General features: G+C 67.8%; 1 protein-coding gene across 1 annotated transcript; it reads right to left on the bottom strand.

The window, feature by feature from the left end:
- Positions 1–3,331: 3,331 nt before the first annotated feature.
- FSTL3 (follistatin like 3) lies at positions 3,332–11,502 on the bottom strand. The gene is made up of 5 exons (XM_032203727.1): positions 11,436–11,502; positions 7,861–8,046; positions 5,130–5,345; positions 3,587–3,814; positions 3,332–3,487 (listed from the first exon to the last, which is right to left on the bottom strand). Exons 1-5 carry the CDS (start codon positions 11,500–11,502, stop codon positions 3,435–3,437), a joined length of 750 nt encoding a protein of 249 aa, XP_032059618.1. The 3' UTR covers positions 3,332–3,434.
- Positions 11,503–15,405: the final 3,903 nt, after the last annotated feature.

Raw genomic sequence — 15,405 nt, 5'->3', positions numbered from 1 at the left:
CAACCAGGGCTCACAGCTCCTGCCTCAGTTTCCCCACGTGCTCCAAGGCAATGCAGGAGACTGATTTTGACTGTTAGTGAGGAGCCAAGCATTCCCCTCCTGCCCCCTCCCCGGCTTGTACAGAGTCCCAGCACCTCGATTCCCCTCTGGCAGCAGCATTTTCCTTCCGCAATAAAACCTCCTTCCCAGCCCGCTGTCCGCTCACCTTCCCTCCGCCAGTCCCGCTCAGCCAGCAGAGCCCAGCCCCGCTGCTCAGCCCCCTTTAATCCCCTCCTGGCAGCTGGTCCCAGTGGGGCTGACTGGGGCCCTTGCCCTGCCCGTGGCAGCTGCCCCTCGCCTCCTGCCAGGATTTCCTTCCTCCAGCTTTCCCTTCTGTCCTTTCCCTGCCCCGCGCTGCTGGCACGGGGAGGACGGGCAGTGCCACCCCCGCAGCCCCTCTCTGGGTGTGCTGCTGCTCCCCCCCACAGCCCTTCTGCGTTGGTCCCCAGCCAGACCCCTGCCTTGTCACGGGGCAGGGTTCTGCGGAGCAGGGGAAGCAGCAGAGGGCAGGACCAGACCCCGCTCAGCACCAGGCACTGCCATGAGCTGGGGTCTGAGCCCTGCGGGGTGCCCCCAGCAGCGTGGCGCTGCCTTCCCGCGGGGGCCAGGCTCCTCGTCCCATCCCACCCTGTCCCATCCAGCCTCATCCCACCCCGTCCCACCGCTCACTCGAGGACCCCCCATTGTGAGAACCACAGACACGGCCCGGGGCAGGTCGGTTCCCAGCACGCCCGCTCCTGCCCGCGCTGGCAGAGGGGCCGGGGACACCCCCGGGGGGTCCATCCTCACCCCCCGCCCCGCACGCCGCTGGCACGGGGATGAGCGCTGACCCCGGGGGTCAGGGGCCGCGTGCGAGCTGCAGCAGGGTCTGAGCCAACGCACACAGCGCACGGCTCCTGCCCGGCTCTGCGGCCGTCTCTGGGGACGACGGAGCCGCTCTCGCCCCTGGTTGTTTGTTTTATCTGCAAATTGCTGGCACGCCACAGCCGCGGGGCGCAGCGGCCCTGCCTGCGGAGGGTCCCGGGGGACACTGGGGTTGTGGCTGTGCCACGGGACATCCCTCGGTCGGGCGGTGAGGGGGGCACAAAGGGCAGGGCTGAGATGTCCCCAGAAAGCAGCCCCCCCTCCGGTCCCCGTGGTCCCTGCACTGGGGAGCTCAGCACCCTGCCGTGGCCTTGGGGACACCGGGGACACCGAGCAGAGGCCGGACCCTGCCAGGCTGCCAGCCTTTGAGGAAGCCCCAAATCCCTGTGGGCTCCCTGGGAAGCCACGGCCCCGAGGACGCTGGGGCAGGGCTGCCAGCCTCGGGGCTTCCACACGCTGCTGGGAACCCTGGGGAGCCGGCGCTTGTCCCGGCTCGCCCCAGACCACCCAAAAAACGGAGGGAAGGAGCCGCCTGACTCACGGCCGTGCTCTGGGAGCCGAAATCTCCCGCCCATCAGCAGCACTGACGTCGCTGCCGCAGCCCGTGCCCGCCGCCTTGGCGTGGGTCAGCGCCAGCAGCCTCGGGGCCAAAGCCCCAGGGCCAGGGCTGGGGCGGGAGGAGGAAGGGGGCAGGAAGCCCCCGGCCCCCTGTGCTGCAAACACTGGCACCAGGGAAAGCCCCGGCCGAGCCCTGGCCGTGCCCTTACACCCACCCCGCAGGCAGGGAGCGGCTCAGAGGCGAGCGGGGCAGGTACGGGGGTCGGGGTGGCCGGGCCGTGCGCTGACCCCAGCCCCGGGGCAGGGGACCCGGCCGGGGGCACGGCCGCAGCTCCTGGCGTCCCGCGGGAGCCAAGCCGCAGGCTGCAGCCCGGCTCCTGCGACTGCGTCCGCCGGGGGAGCGTCGCACATCAGGACTCAATTAATGGCAGGAATTGTTTTGTGAAATACCAAACCCTTACGGCACTCACTGATATTAGGAACATATTTGATTTGCATTGCTGGTTGCTCTCTCTTTTTTTTTTTTTTTTTTTTTTTTCCCTCCTCTCTCTCCCCTTTCCTTTCTTGTTGCTGCTCGGAGAGACTTGGCCAGGGTGGAAAAACCCCAACACAAAGCTGAAACAGATGCTGGCGGTGGCCTGGTGTAGCCGGGGAGCTGGGGCCGAACAGGGCGCACTTCACCTGCTCCCCGCCACAGGGACGCTGCCGCTGCTGCCAGCTCAGGCCGGTGCCCACGCCGGGACGGCCGCTACCGGGGGGGACACAGCTCCTGGGACGCGCTGCCGCATGCACCAGGCACCCCCCTGCACGCCCCCCATGCCCCACAACTGCTGGCGCCCTGCAGGTCCCACGGCACAGGGGCACAGCCCCGTGGGATGCAGCAGCGCAACAAAACCAGACCCGCAGCACCTTTTATTCGTTTTTTAATTGTAATCCAAATTGTAACACAGCCGTAAAATGCTCCTAACAATATGGAATAGGAAATGTATATGTTCCCATAGCTTCTGCCTCAGGAATCGGAACACAATCATACAAAAATAGAAAATAGGGTATTTATATATATATATATATTATATATATATGATATTTATATAAAGGCAACAGCTTCTTGGTGTCAGAGACGAGATGGTATTTACACAGGTCACAACACGCACAAAAAGAGAGAGAAGTAACAATAAATACAGAGGGAGTGAGAGAGCGGTGGGTGCGGGAGACGGGGGCCGGAGGGGGCTGCGCCTGCCCCAGAGCGGGGCCGGGGGTCCCAGGGACGCTCCTGCCCCGTGCCCCCATGGGGGCTCCGCAGCCCTCTGCCCCGCAGCGGCCCGGGCTGCTCACCGGGGGTTTGGCCATGGAGGGGTGAGCGAGGGCGAGCAGCAGGCTGCGTCCCCATCGCACCGAGAGGGCTGGAAGCCAGGTCTGGGTGGGCCTGGGAGAACCTCAGCTAACATCAGCTTTAACAAACACGCGCTAAAACTTCAGGGGAAAATGACATACACATATACATGCGCATATATATATGTATGTGTGTATAAAAATATAGACCTATCCCTCCCAAACCCGGCGCAGCTCCGTGCTCCCTTTCCTGCTGCTGGCAGCTGGGGCTGAGCCCCTCCGGGGAAAGATAAAGCGCAGATTCCCACTTGACCCCGAGGTCCCGGCCAGAAACGTCAGCAGAGTACCAAGAATTCAATCCAAAAATAAATAGGCCCGGGGCGGCCGTCCAAGGACACGTGGGGGGGGCAGCGCGCGGCGGTGCGGACGCCCCCTCGACGCTGCGGGCACGGAGCAGCCCGGGTGGCCCCACACAGCCCCGGCACGGCTGGCAGGGCCGGGAGCCGGGCCCTCTGCGACTGCATAACATACACAGATATAAATAAGGACCTTTTATCTTAATAAATATCAGGTATATGGTTTGTACAATATACACATAATGCCCCTGTCTCCTGGGTCCGGCCTCGCGGCGAAGGAAGGATTCACACGTAGTTTTCCTCGGCGTTGTCCGTCTCCAGGGAGAACTTGGCCGCGGCTGGAAACGGGGACAGAAAAGGGGGAAAGAGGTGAGTGGGTGCAGCAGGGGGGCAGAGCCCCTCGCCGGCGGCCCCCCCGTGCCCTGCGCCCCGCTCACCCGAGCAGCTCCCGTAGTGGCGCACGCCGATGGAGCGCCCCAGATGGCACGTGGCCCGCCGCAGGTGGCACGCCGATGGGTAGGTGACGTTGTTGTTGCCGCACAGGGCATGGTCCAGGCTGGTGGGCTCGGGGCAGGGAGCCGTCCGGCACGTCACGCAGTGCGCGCTGCCCGTCTGGTCCACCACGCAGGTGTGGGTGCCGGGGCACACCACGCTGGAGCAGGACTCTGCGGGGAAGCACAACGCAGACACAGCTCAGCAGCCCCGGGCAGGGACCTGGCACCGCCGGCCGCGCGGGGACGAGGGGCAGGAGCCGTCCGTGCCGGGGGGAGCCGACGGCCCCGAAACAGCACCCGAGAGAGGGCGCGGGGCCGGAGCCCGGCTTGGCCGACGGGACCTGGCTGGGACAAGTGGCCCCACGCAGGTGCCTTGGCAGAGAGAGCAGGGGCGGCGAGGGCCCGCAGGGGCAGGATCAGGCCCCGGGCAGGGCTCGGAGCCGCGCAGGAGGGCGGGGGGCTTTGTGCACCCCCAGCCCTCAGGCCCTGCGCAGCCGGCCGCCCCCGTGGCACCAGCCCCACGCCGGCGCGGGGGCACGGCCGGGCCCGGCGTGCTCCCCGGACGCTGTAAACACTGTTTGAAGCCTTCCCTCCTCCTTCCTCTATTTTCCTGCCGGATTGGAAGGAGACTTGGCATCTGCAACTCCCAGCTCGCAACTCACATTTCTTGCCCCAAATTTTACTGTGCAGTCCAGAGCTTGACAGGCAAAGCATTTCAGAGAGGAGGGCTGGCAAAAATAATCATAATAATTCTGACAGTTCTTGGCAGGGAAAGGAGGATTACTGCTCTCTTTAACAAAACAACAAAAAAGGGGCTTGATGTTTGGAAGTGACATTTTACGGACTGCTATTCCCCAGCCGCAGCGAGGCCGAATCCCCCGTCGCACTGACGAGCCGCTTCGGCATCCGATGCAGCTCCTCAGCCGCCCGGCTCTCGCCACTGCGTCCCCGCTGGGGTGCCGGGGCCGGGGCCCCGCAGCGGGTGCCAGCTCCGAGCCGCTCCACCCTGCTGCAGGCAGCGGCGCGGGGGCGATGCCGGGGCCAGCGAGCTCGGCCGCGAGTGAACTCCTCCGCGCAGCGCTCAGGCGGGGAGATGCAGCTGGGAGCCGGGGGCCGAGCTCGTCCCCCCCCGCCGGGGCATGGCAGAGCCCCCAAACACGGGCTGCGGATCTGCTCCTGATGTGCCACGGGAGGGGAGGGCACCGCAGCGGCATCTCCGTCTCCAGAGGCTGCAGCCTCGGTGGCTGGGTTCACGTTAGCCCTGGCTTCCTGGGGCGGGAGAGGTGGGGGCACTGTGCGGTGTGTGGGCAGCACGTGCCCAACCCAGGCAGCCTCTCACCCCTGCAGGACCTCGCAGGGCACCGGGAGGACCGACGGGCGCGTGTGACCTGGAGCCACACAGCACTGCCGGGCTCCGACCGCCCTCATGGCACCGGGAGCCGCGGGGAGCGGGGATGGGGCAGGGCAGGGGCACGACCGAACCTACTTTTGCATTTGCCCTGGTACATCACTTCCAGGTCGGGGTGGTCTCTGCACTTGGCCGTCAGCAGGTCGCACTCGTCCCGGTAGGTGTAGCCGTCGGAGCCGCAGACCTGCAGCTTGCGGGGCAGGCTGGAGCAGTCGGGGGCGCAGGCGCACTGGGGCCGCCCGTGCTTCATCTTGCACACCTTGTCGGGGCCGCACACCACCCCCTCGCAGCTCTCTGGGGAGAAACGGGGGGGGGCAGCGCGTCAGGACGCGGCACGGCCCCGCGGCACCGCGCCGGGGCTTACCTGGGGCTGCCCCCGGGCCCCGCGGGGGCTGTGCCGCGCGAGCGCTGCCTGCAGCAGCATCTGGATCTGCTCAGCGCTGCGAAGGAGCAGGTCGTTGGCTGCGGCGCTGAGCTATCATCCAACACTTACCCCAGCCAGAGAGCTGGCCCTCAGATCAGCACCAGCTAATTCATTTCTATGTATTTATTTTTTTGGAAGGAGACATTTCTTTTTCTTATGCAATGGAAAAAATCTATCTCTGTAAGGCCCCAGATCCTCCAGAAGGAACTGGGCTTTGCGAGTTGTCTGGGCAATCAAGAGCTCCGCTTTAATCAGACAATACCCAGCCCTGTTTTGCTCCAGGCCTCCGTGACTTGAACACAAGAGCGGGTCACGGCAGCGAGCGGCAGATCCCCCGTCCCGTCCGCTTCCCGGCGGGAGCAGGCGAGACAGACGGACGCATTGTCCCGCGGGTCGCCTCCCCGCAGGACGGCGGCGGGGCTCAAAGCGCCCTGGGGCCACCGCGGCCCCGGGAGCAGGGGACAGAGGGGGCCCCAACGCCGCCGGCTGCACCGGGAGCAGGAGGGGAGCAGCGTGTGGGGCGGCTGCGAGCCCCTTACCCTGCGTCCGGACACCCCCAGCACCACCCCAGAGGGACTCCGGGCGGCCCTGGGGACGGGGGAGGCAGGACCCAGGTCTGTCAGCACCCGGAGCGGGGAGGGAAGAGAACCCTGAGCCCGATTTACCCCAGAGCAGGAGGGATTCCCGCAGACAGGGTGTGTGCTGGGAAGATGTCAGCGGGGAGATGCCTGGAGATAAAGCAGGGGGATTTCCCCGCAGAAGACTGGGGTCACCTGGGGAGACGGCAGGGGGAGGTGGGGGAAGGGGAAATCCCCTGTCTGCTTGGCCCAGCGTTCCCAGGGGAAATTCCCCGGTGGGAGACGGGCGGTTTCCTGGTTTGCTCCTTGATTTCCATAGCTGGGGCCTGCCCAAAATGGCTCCGAGGGCAGGGGCAGCGCGGCAGGGACAAGACGGGGCACGGAGGGGCCCGGCCCCAGCAGCACACGGGACCCTCGCTGCGGCAGCGCGGCACGGCCCCTCTGTCCGTCCGTCCATCCGTCCGCCCCATCTCAGCGAGGCGGTGAGGCTGCAGAAGCATCTGCCCGTGACCTGGCCCCATGGCCTGGCTCTCCCGTCCGCGCTGGGTCCCTGGGGGGGACACCGCGTCCCCGGCAGCTGGAGCCAGGAATTTCTGCAGCCCCCGGGGCCTGGCCAGCGCCTTCCCGCAGGGCTCGGCCGCCCCGGCTGCTGCTGTGGGGCCGGCGGCTGCGACCCCGTTACCCCAGACTGACCTGGGCCAGCCCCACGAGCCCACAGCGGGCACTGCCCCGGCCCCCAGCTCTGCCAAGCCCCCGGAGCCCGGCGGGGAGCACACGGCAGCCCCATCTGGATGGGACCAGCAGGGCTTTTGGAGGGGTGGAGAGTGGCAGCACATGTGCCAGCCGGGCTCTCCATCCATTTTCCCTTGGCTGCCTTCTGCCCAGGTCCTGCTCTCTGACCACCGCGGTCACCCTGTGCACCCCCAGCCCTGCTGCAGACCCCCCTGGCCAAAGAGCCTCCTCCAGCCTGGGAGAGCAGCCGGTACCAGCGCTGGTGCCCCTGGCAGTGCCCAACCTCCCTGGCTGCCACGGGGAGCACACCAGGGCCAGGACCTTGCCAGATGCGTCCCCAAGCTCAGCCAGGGCAGCCGAGGCCAGAGGAGCTCGCTGGGGGCTGAAGCACTGAGGGGCGGCGTGGCGGCACTGCAAGAGGCTGTTCGTTAAGAGCCTTTTTTTTTTTTTCCCCCGCTTTAAGCAAATAACGAAGTGACCTTCCAAAGACCTGCTCCTGACTACTGTGGTCAGCAGGTCCTCGAGCATGTTCTCACACGGCCACGCAAGTGCGACGAGGGGATCCGTGCCTCCGGCGTGCGCCAAAACATCTGGAGGGCCTGGAACTCACAGCTGGAGAGTTTCCATTTCTGGAGCTGCCCGTTATATAAAGCCATTTCACACACACGCGCTGGGAGGAGGAAGGGGGAGCAGAGGGGAAGAAATAGATCTTTTTCCCTTAAAAAATACTGAAAGAAGTTTCCCTTTAACCAGACCTGGTGAGGGCAGCAGGGCCGGGAGGCCCCAGCAATCTGTCAGCCCAGGAGCCACAGGGCAGGGTGCGCGGCCCCGTGCCCCGGGGGCCACAAAAGCGCACATGAAGTGAGAGCAACCCGGGGCTGGCGGCTGCACCACGAGCCCAGGCCCCCGGCAGCACCCTCCTGGGGACCCAGGAAGGCACTGGGGGACCCAGAAAGGCACTGGGGGACCCAGCCCTGCCCCACGGCTGCTGCATCGCGGGCTCAGCATCCTCCCCAGCAGGGGGCTCAGCCCCAGGGGCCTCCCCAGCCTGGTGCCCAGCAGCGGCCGCGCTCACCTTTGCAGGGGTGGCAGGTCACCAGCCCCAGGAAGCCCAGCAGGCTGATCTTGTTGCCTGGGTAGGTGTAATTAGACCAGGCCACGTCCACGTTGCCGTTGGCGCAGCATTCCTCCCACGTCACGCCCGTTTTCAGGATCATGGTGCACTTGGCCTCCTTCCCCTGCTGCAGCCAGCAGATCCCACCTGCAGAGAGGGCAGAGGATGAGGAGACCCCAGAGTGGCCCTGCCACCTCCCCACCACCAGGGCACGCACGGGCAGCTGGCCGGGGGAGCTAACGGTGCCCGTGCTGCGCTCGCCCTGGAACAGGACCGGTCCTGGGCCAAGTGACCCCGCCAGCCCCCAGCACCATGTGCATTCCCACACAGCCCGGCCGGCACCCCAAAGCCCCGCCAGCAGCACGGCTGGGTGGGCACCCTGGGGGTGAGATGCCCCAGGAGCTGCCCGCCCAGTGGGCCAGCACGGGGCCCTACAGCCCGCTCCCCACAGTGCTGCCCAAGGGGACAGAGAGAGCAGGGCCGGTGGTGCCTGCACAGCACCGCGAGCCGGCGTCCCCTGGCGTGCACCAGTGTCCCCACGGAGGGACTGACCCCACGCGCGGGAGCCCGACACACACCGCCTTTGTGCGGGGCCGGCCGGCAAACAGGGCACTTGACACAGCCCCTGGGACGCAGCCAGCCCAGCAGCATCTGATCCCACTGAGTCAAAAGCCTGTTTGTTCCTTAACCTCATGAGCGAATCATTTATACTTTTTTTTTTTTTTTTTTTTTGTGAGTGATTCCTTTGCAATTTCCGCCTCTGCGAACCAGCCTCTTCTGACGCTTATTTGGGTTTATGTTCTCATTAGCTGCGTTTGAGGTTTGCTAAACGGCTAAAGATGTGAGGAAGGGCTGGGGGCAGGGCCGCATCCTGCTGCCCGACATGCCAGCACGGGGCTGGAGCCGCTCCCCTCCAACTGGGCTGCCCTGATCCACAGCGGGTGTCAGCACCCATCCTGGCCCCCTGTCCCCTCCCATGAGCCCCATTTCATTTTGGCCTTAAGCACGAGGGGCTCTCAGTGCGGCTGTGGCCAGCAGCAGCTCCCTGTGGGGACCGGAGCCCATCCAAACCCTGACAGCCCCGAGCCCCAGGTGTCCGGGAACCCCAGGGCACCTCCAGAAGTGGCAGCAGGGCCAACGCGTCCCTGCCATCTGCACTCCATCAACCTGCCCAATCGCTCTCCTTTACAGTCTCCCATGGCCCCAATTCCCCCCATGGTACTGAGCCAGAAGCTGGGTGCCAGCTCTAGACCGCGCTCACGCTGGGGCTGCCCCCCTCCTGCCCAGACCCCGCAGCCCCCGGGGCCAGCAGTGATGCCGACAGCAGCTCCCGTGGTGGATCAGCGCGGAGCCTTGCTGAGGACGTGGCTGTGGCAGCCGCACCAGCATCCCCCACAGCCAGCCCTCACACCAGCGGCAGCCCCAGGAGCTCCGCAGCAAAGTTTGATCCTTGCTTGCTCCCTGCGCTTCTTCGGGGCTGAGAGGAGCTCCAGCAGCAGCCCGAACACCGCGTTTAGACAGTGCAAAAGCCGGGGCTCTGCGCCGGTAGCACCCGCCCCAAGGCTGAGTGCACGCGGCCAGCCCAGAGCTTCCCAGCCCCAAATCCCTCCGCAGCTTTTCCATGGCCCATGGGTGCCTGATGTCCACAGGGAGAGGCCTCCAGGGGAGGCCCCAGGACATCCCCACGGCGAGGCACGGTGCTGGGGGGCAGGGTCTGCCCATCCTGGGCGCTGGACGGGGCCGCCCCATTCCCCCTGTGCTGCTTCGGTTTGTCCCCAGTGCGACCCAGGAACCCCCCTGTGCTCCCAGTGCCCAGGAGGTAGTTTCCAAGTCTGATATCTTCCCAGCAGGGATCTCTGGCTACTTTAAAATAGTTTCCTTCGCAGATCATTTGCCAAAAGAAAGTGGGTCAGCTGCTCACATGTTTATAAGAAAAAAAGAATAAAAAATATTCAAAACACGGAGTCTCCTCTGCTGCTACGTAGGGGAACCTCCTGCCCCCACCCCAGTGCCCAGGCTGCAGTGCTCCCCCATCATCCCATAGCCCCGGGGAGCCCCCAAACGCCCTGCACAGCATCAGCGGGCAGGAGAGCCCAGCGAGCTCCTCACCCCGGACCAGGGCTGCGCTCTGAACACATTTGGCAGCGCCCAGCCACGCCACGGGGCTGGGACGGGTCCTGATGCCACAACGCTCACAGCAAAGCCGCAGGGAGGCTGAACGGGAAGCGGGCCACAATGCAGGAGCAGCCCCGAGCCCCCAGCAGGCGAGCAGGAGCCACTTTCACCTCCCACAGGGCCAGCTCCTGCGGACACGGGAGCGCCTGAGCCCCCACAGCTCCCACTGCACCCGGGTGGCCGTACCCACGGCTGCGCCCACGCACAGCCAGGGCAGGGAAAGGGGGGGACGTGCTGCGGGCTGAGCCCACGGCCACGGATAGGTGGGGGCAGTGCGGGGGCTCTCTGGGTGCCCCATCCTCCAAGTTTCTCCAGCCAGCGAGGCTGCACCGCTCCTGCCTGCAGCGGGGCCTGGAGGGCAGCATCGGGGGGCTCGTGCCTGGGGCCTCTCGGTGTTTGAACTGGACCTCGCCAAGCAGCGAGTGGAAATCCCATGGGCAGGGGCGATGCTAAACATGATCCTGGGGGCCAAAGCCCCTGCAGGGACCCTGCGGGAATCCCCCTGGTCCTCTGGGGCACCTCGACCTGCTGCTGTCCTGCGAGCCCTGCTCCCTGCCCGCGCTGGCAGCGAGTGATGGAGACGAATGTGACTGCACGAGGAGGAAGACGGAAACTCCAGCGCTGCAGCCGGAGAACCGAGGCTGGCAGGCAGCGACCTCGGCTCAGCACAGCGGGGCTGGCAGGGCCACTGCGATCCCGGCTGGCCTGGGCGCTGGTGGCTCCTGCGAGGGAACGGCCACCGAGCCACCGGGCTGCCTCCGAGCACTGCAGAAGCTGCCGGTATGGCCACCCGACCCGGGAGGGCTCCGAGCTGCAAACTCCACACCCAAACCGGGAACCGGCTGCGGCTCCCGGCTCTTCCCATCCGGGCCGGGCGGCTCGCAAAGCACCGGAGCTCGGCGCTCAGCACCCCGGGGCGTTGAGGACCGGGACCGCCCCGGGCGGTGCTGCGGGGCCGGCAGCACCGGGGGCTCCGCTCACCTCCAGCCCCGAGCCGGGGGCCGGGACCGGGCACGGGCGCTGCCCCGACGCGGGCCTCGCTGCAGCCCCGGGACCGCCGCGGCCGGAGGTGGCCGGGACGTCCCCGGGGCTCGTCGCGGGCGGGACGCGCGGGGCCGGCGCCGCGGGGCGGCGGGGCACCGGCGGGGAGCGCCCCCCCCCCCCGCCCCGGGCCACCGGCAGCGGCTGCCCGGGGCCGGACGGGGCGCGCCGCGGGGCACAGCCCGGTAACGGCGCCGGGAGCAGGGGCCGCCGCAGGCACCTGCCGGAGGGACGGGACGGGACGGGACGGGGCGCGCCAGCTGCCGTCGGGCGCGGCCGCCCGGTGCCCCGCGGCCCCCCCCCGGCCCCCCCGCACTTACCGTGCGCGGCGTCGCCGCCGGCGGGGCCGCAGAGGGCGAGCAGGCAGAGCGCCAGCCGGAGCGGCATGGCCGGGCCGGGCCGGGCCGGGCGGCGGGACGGGACGCGGCCGGGGCGCTCCGGGACCTGTTGCTGTGAGGCGGCGGCGGGGCCGGCGGCGCTATAAAGCGGCGGGGCGGCGTGAATCACCGGGCGGGGCGGCGGCGGGCGGGCCGGGGGGGCCGGGGGAGCGGGAGGGGGGGGGGGGCGGCGGCGGGCGGCAGCGCGGGGGGGCGCGGGGCTCGGTGGCCGCGCGGTGTGGCCGCGACCGCCGGGCTGGAGCGCAACCGGGTGGCGATGGGGAGGGGGCCCCCGGTGGCGGCCCCCGGTCGCGGGGAGGTTCGGGGGCGCCCCCGGCACGGGGGAGCCGAGCGGCGGAGGCAACGTCGGGGCAGGAGGAGCGAGGTTTGTGCGGGGACAGCCCGGGGTGCTGCTGGGCTTGGGGTCCCCACCCTGCCCGCCCCCTCCAGCCGAGGCCGGAGCGAGCCCCTGGCCCCCGGCCCCCCCCGGAGCCCTCCCAAGCAGCAGCTGGGTCCGGCCCACGCTGGATGGCATCCTTGCCTCGCAAGCAGCTCCGCGGCCCCGCTGGCAGCCCAGGCCGTGCCGTTAGGGAAACCGAGGCACAGCCGGGTTCTGCTTCCCTGGGCAGTGCCAGCCCTTGTGTGAGCCGTGCGGGGAGAGGTGGGGAAAGGAGAAGAGCTGGGGGGGGCGCACGCCCCATGGCGCACAGTGCCACCAGGAGCGGTGCTCCTGCCTGGCATCATCCGGCCTCGGTCCCTGCCTGGTGCCACCACGCCGGGATCACCAGCCCATCCGCACGGGGTGCAGTCAGGGTCCCTGCCCATCGCCCTGCACCCAGAGCAGAGAGCCAGGGCCACGGGGCCCCTCCTGCTGCCGCTCCAGGGGCCTTTTCCAGCCCCTTGAACCTCCCCGTCCCTCTGCGCCGTGCAGCTGAGGGGAACGTGTTACCCTTTGCACTGGCCTCAGCTGAGGTCATGCTTTCAGCAGCGCTGGCCCAGCTCTTTCAGGAGAGGGGCCCCATCCGGACGGCCCCGGGGAGCTCGCACCACCCCTGTGCTCCGGCAGCGGCCGCCCCGCTCCGAGCCGATGCCAGCACAGCGCGAGCAGCTCGCTCTGGCGCGGGGTCGGGCTGGACGAGCCTCGGTCCAGCGAGGCAGAGCAGCGCTGGTCACACGCCCGGGGAGCGGGGGCGATGCCAGCGGGAGCAGCGCGATTGTGTCCGCTGCCACTGCCACATCCCCCCCTCCCAGGGGATGAGGACAGGGAGCTGCACCGAGGCCGAGCTCTCTCTCCACTTCTCCCCACGCAGCCCCCAGGGAGGGGACGCGAATGGGGAGAGCTGCGTTTTACCCCGTGCAGCATCACCGCGAGCCTTGGGGCTTCGCTGTCCTGAAGGGTCACATCACCTGTGGCCAGCACATGGGGGCAGAGGCACCCTGCCATGGCGAAGCACGTGCTGTCCCCACGGACAGGCGGACCCAGGAGCCCAGCACATGCTCGTGGTGTGCTGCTGGCCTCAGGCTGGGCAGCGCTGCCTCCCAGCCCCTGCCCTGGTCCCAGTCCCAGTCCCGGGGCGCCGTGCCCCCGCCTGGCTCTGCCGCCGCTCCGAGCGGCTGCCCATGTAAGGGCAGAGGGCTGGGGAGCCAAATCCCTGAGCTGGGTCTCAGTGAGAGAGCGGGCAGTGATGCACTCGCTCACATGCTCGAGGATGTCAGAGGAGCTTCGCGGAGGCCAAGAAGGGATTTTCCCTGGCTGTGAGCGGCGTTGCACAACCGGCGGCTCTGGCAGGGAAGGGGTCGTACCTCTCTCCAAGCTGCCGCATCTGGACGGAGCAGCACAGCTGGGCTCCCCGCTCCAGCGGGGACGGGAGGAGCTCGGAGGCCAGGAGGGGAGCAGGTCAGGCCCCTTCCTCCCAGCGCAGCGCAGCCTCGCCGAGGCCTTCCCAGCGCAAAGGGCAGCTCCGTGCTGGGGGCTCGGGCTCGCCCTGCGCCCGGCTCCCTGGGGGAACGCCGTCTGCCTGCTGGGGGCCGGGTGTGGGGCAGGGAAACGCTGCCCACGGTCCTGCCTCAGGCGGGGACCAGGGCAGGTTCTCGAGCAGGGCTGGGAGCAGAACTCAACCGAGCAGACCGCAGAGAGCCGGGGACGTCCTGCTGCCGTGTCCTGCTGTGCCCAGAACAGGACAGGCGGCAACCGCGAGCAACACAGCGGCACCGGCAGAGCGAGGGGAGAGAAAGTCAGACGGGGACCCCCGGGGGAAAACTGCCCGGCTGCAGCTCTGCTGCTCGAGGCAGGCGGGAGGAGCGGTGCCTGCGCCCTGCTCGCGGGGACGGGCAGGATGGGGCCCCCGCGCTGCCCGGCCGCAGCCCAGCTCTTGGCAGGGAGGGAGCCGAACCCAGTGGCCCGCGCGTGGGGCTCGGGGGCGGCGGGAAGAGCGGGGACAAAGGAGCTCTTTGCAGCCGCAGTGAATGGCAGCCTCGCATCTGACCTTTTCTGTCTGGGTGTTGGTATTGTTCTGGGTAAGGCGGCTTCCCGTCAGCCTTTGGTCTGCAGCAAGATTTCAGGCCGAGGTTCAAGAGGCGGCCGTCCCCCCGGCACCCGGGCTGCTCTGCTCTCCTCCTGCGCTGCTGGGCTCCTTTAAGGAGGGAATCTCGTCTCTCTCATCAGTTCAGGCTAATTAAACTCTGCTAAACCAATTAGAGCTGCAATTTACAACAAGACATTCAATTGAGAAGCGTTTCTCACAGAGCCCAGGGTCAGGGCGCATGCAAAAGCGTCGAGGTTTCCTGTCGGCTCCGAGGATTTGCTGGGAGGTTTTGGGCACGTCCCTCAGCGCCTCGGCCTCCGTTCCCCCCCCGGGAGCAAAGCAGGCGGCCCCGGCAGCCCGTTACTCCCAGCACAGCCCACGGGGCAGCCTGCGGGGAGCTGGGGGCCTCGGGAAGACAGAGGCTGCCGGGGACCCGAGCTGTGCTCAGGGCGATGGGGCCAGCTCGCTGCCTGCTGGGCACTCACAGAGCACGGGGGAGCCCAGCAAGGCCAGGGCGAGGCTTGGCCCCAGCCTTGGTTACCCCCCCCGAAAAGCAAGAGCTGAGCCCATGCTGCAGGGAGGCACCGGCTCTGTGAGCCCACGGCACCGTGCGGGGGTGCTGGGCCTCTGGTGCGCAGCTCTGCTGCCCGGCTCTGCCCCAGGGGGCTGGATTTTCTCCGCCGTGGCCGCACGGCCCCAGCCGGGCTGAGCGGGGAGCTGCCTATGGCTCACGGCTGCATCAGCGGCGTGGGGGAGCGCGGAGCCGTGCGATCCGATCCGCACCTCGATGGCCCGGTTGGGCACGCTCCACCCCCAGCTCTGACACGCAGCTTCGCCCCGCGCCCGGGGGCAGCAGCGTCACCGCTCCGAGCCTCAGTTTCCCCATCTGCTGCGGCGAGATAATGCTCCTCTGCTTGATCCTGCGCTATCTCACAGGAAGGTTGCATTAGCAGTTAGCTAATGCTTGCGAGGAGCTTTGAAGATGAAAAGCCGTGAACAAATGCCAAGAAGTGCTGAGCTGGATTCTCCTCACCGAGCAATCGTTTCATGTTACTGGGGCACTTCCACTTCTGCAAAATGAAAGAGGGCAGGGTGGGAGCCTGCGCGTGGGGAAGGGCGGGGGGCGGCGGGGCGCGCAGCTTCCCAAGACCTGCCCCTCCAAATCTGATCACCGTGCGTGGTTTGCTCCCATGCAGAACCCTCCTGCTGCTGCCTCGCCGCTGACCTGGCTGCACCCTGCGGTCGCTCGGCCCGACGAGCAGGACCCAGCCCTGCCAGGGGCGGCTTCGTCCCGCACGCCCTCGCCTCCCGCTGCGCTCAGGGCCCTGCTCCTGCTGCAGCATCCTCTGTGCGCGCTGCGGCCTCGGCTTCCAGGCTGCTGAAGTTGC

Source organism: Aythya fuligula, chromosome 26 (genome assembly GCF_009819795.1).
Source record: "Aythya fuligula isolate bAytFul2 chromosome 26, bAytFul2.pri, whole genome shotgun sequence".
In the NCBI taxonomy this organism is placed as follows: domain Eukaryota; kingdom Metazoa; phylum Chordata; class Aves; order Anseriformes; family Anatidae; genus Aythya; species Aythya fuligula.
Note: the sequence above shows the minus strand (reverse complement) of the source record. Positions and strands in the feature narration are given on the sequence as shown.

Coding starts and splice junctions, on each gene's coding strand:
- FSTL3 (XM_032203727.1), bottom strand. CDS start 11,502: ATGCCGCTCCGGCTGGCGCTCTGCCTGCTCGCCCTCTGCGGCCCCGCC. Junction 8,047..11,435: donor CGGCGGCGACGCCGCGCACG/GTAAGTGCGGGG, acceptor CCCTCTCTGCAG/GTGGGATCTGCTGGCTGCAG. Junction 3,488..3,586: donor CCACTACGGGAGCTGCTCGG/GTGAGCGGGGCG, acceptor CCCCGTTTCCAG/CCGCGGCCAAGTTCTCCCTG.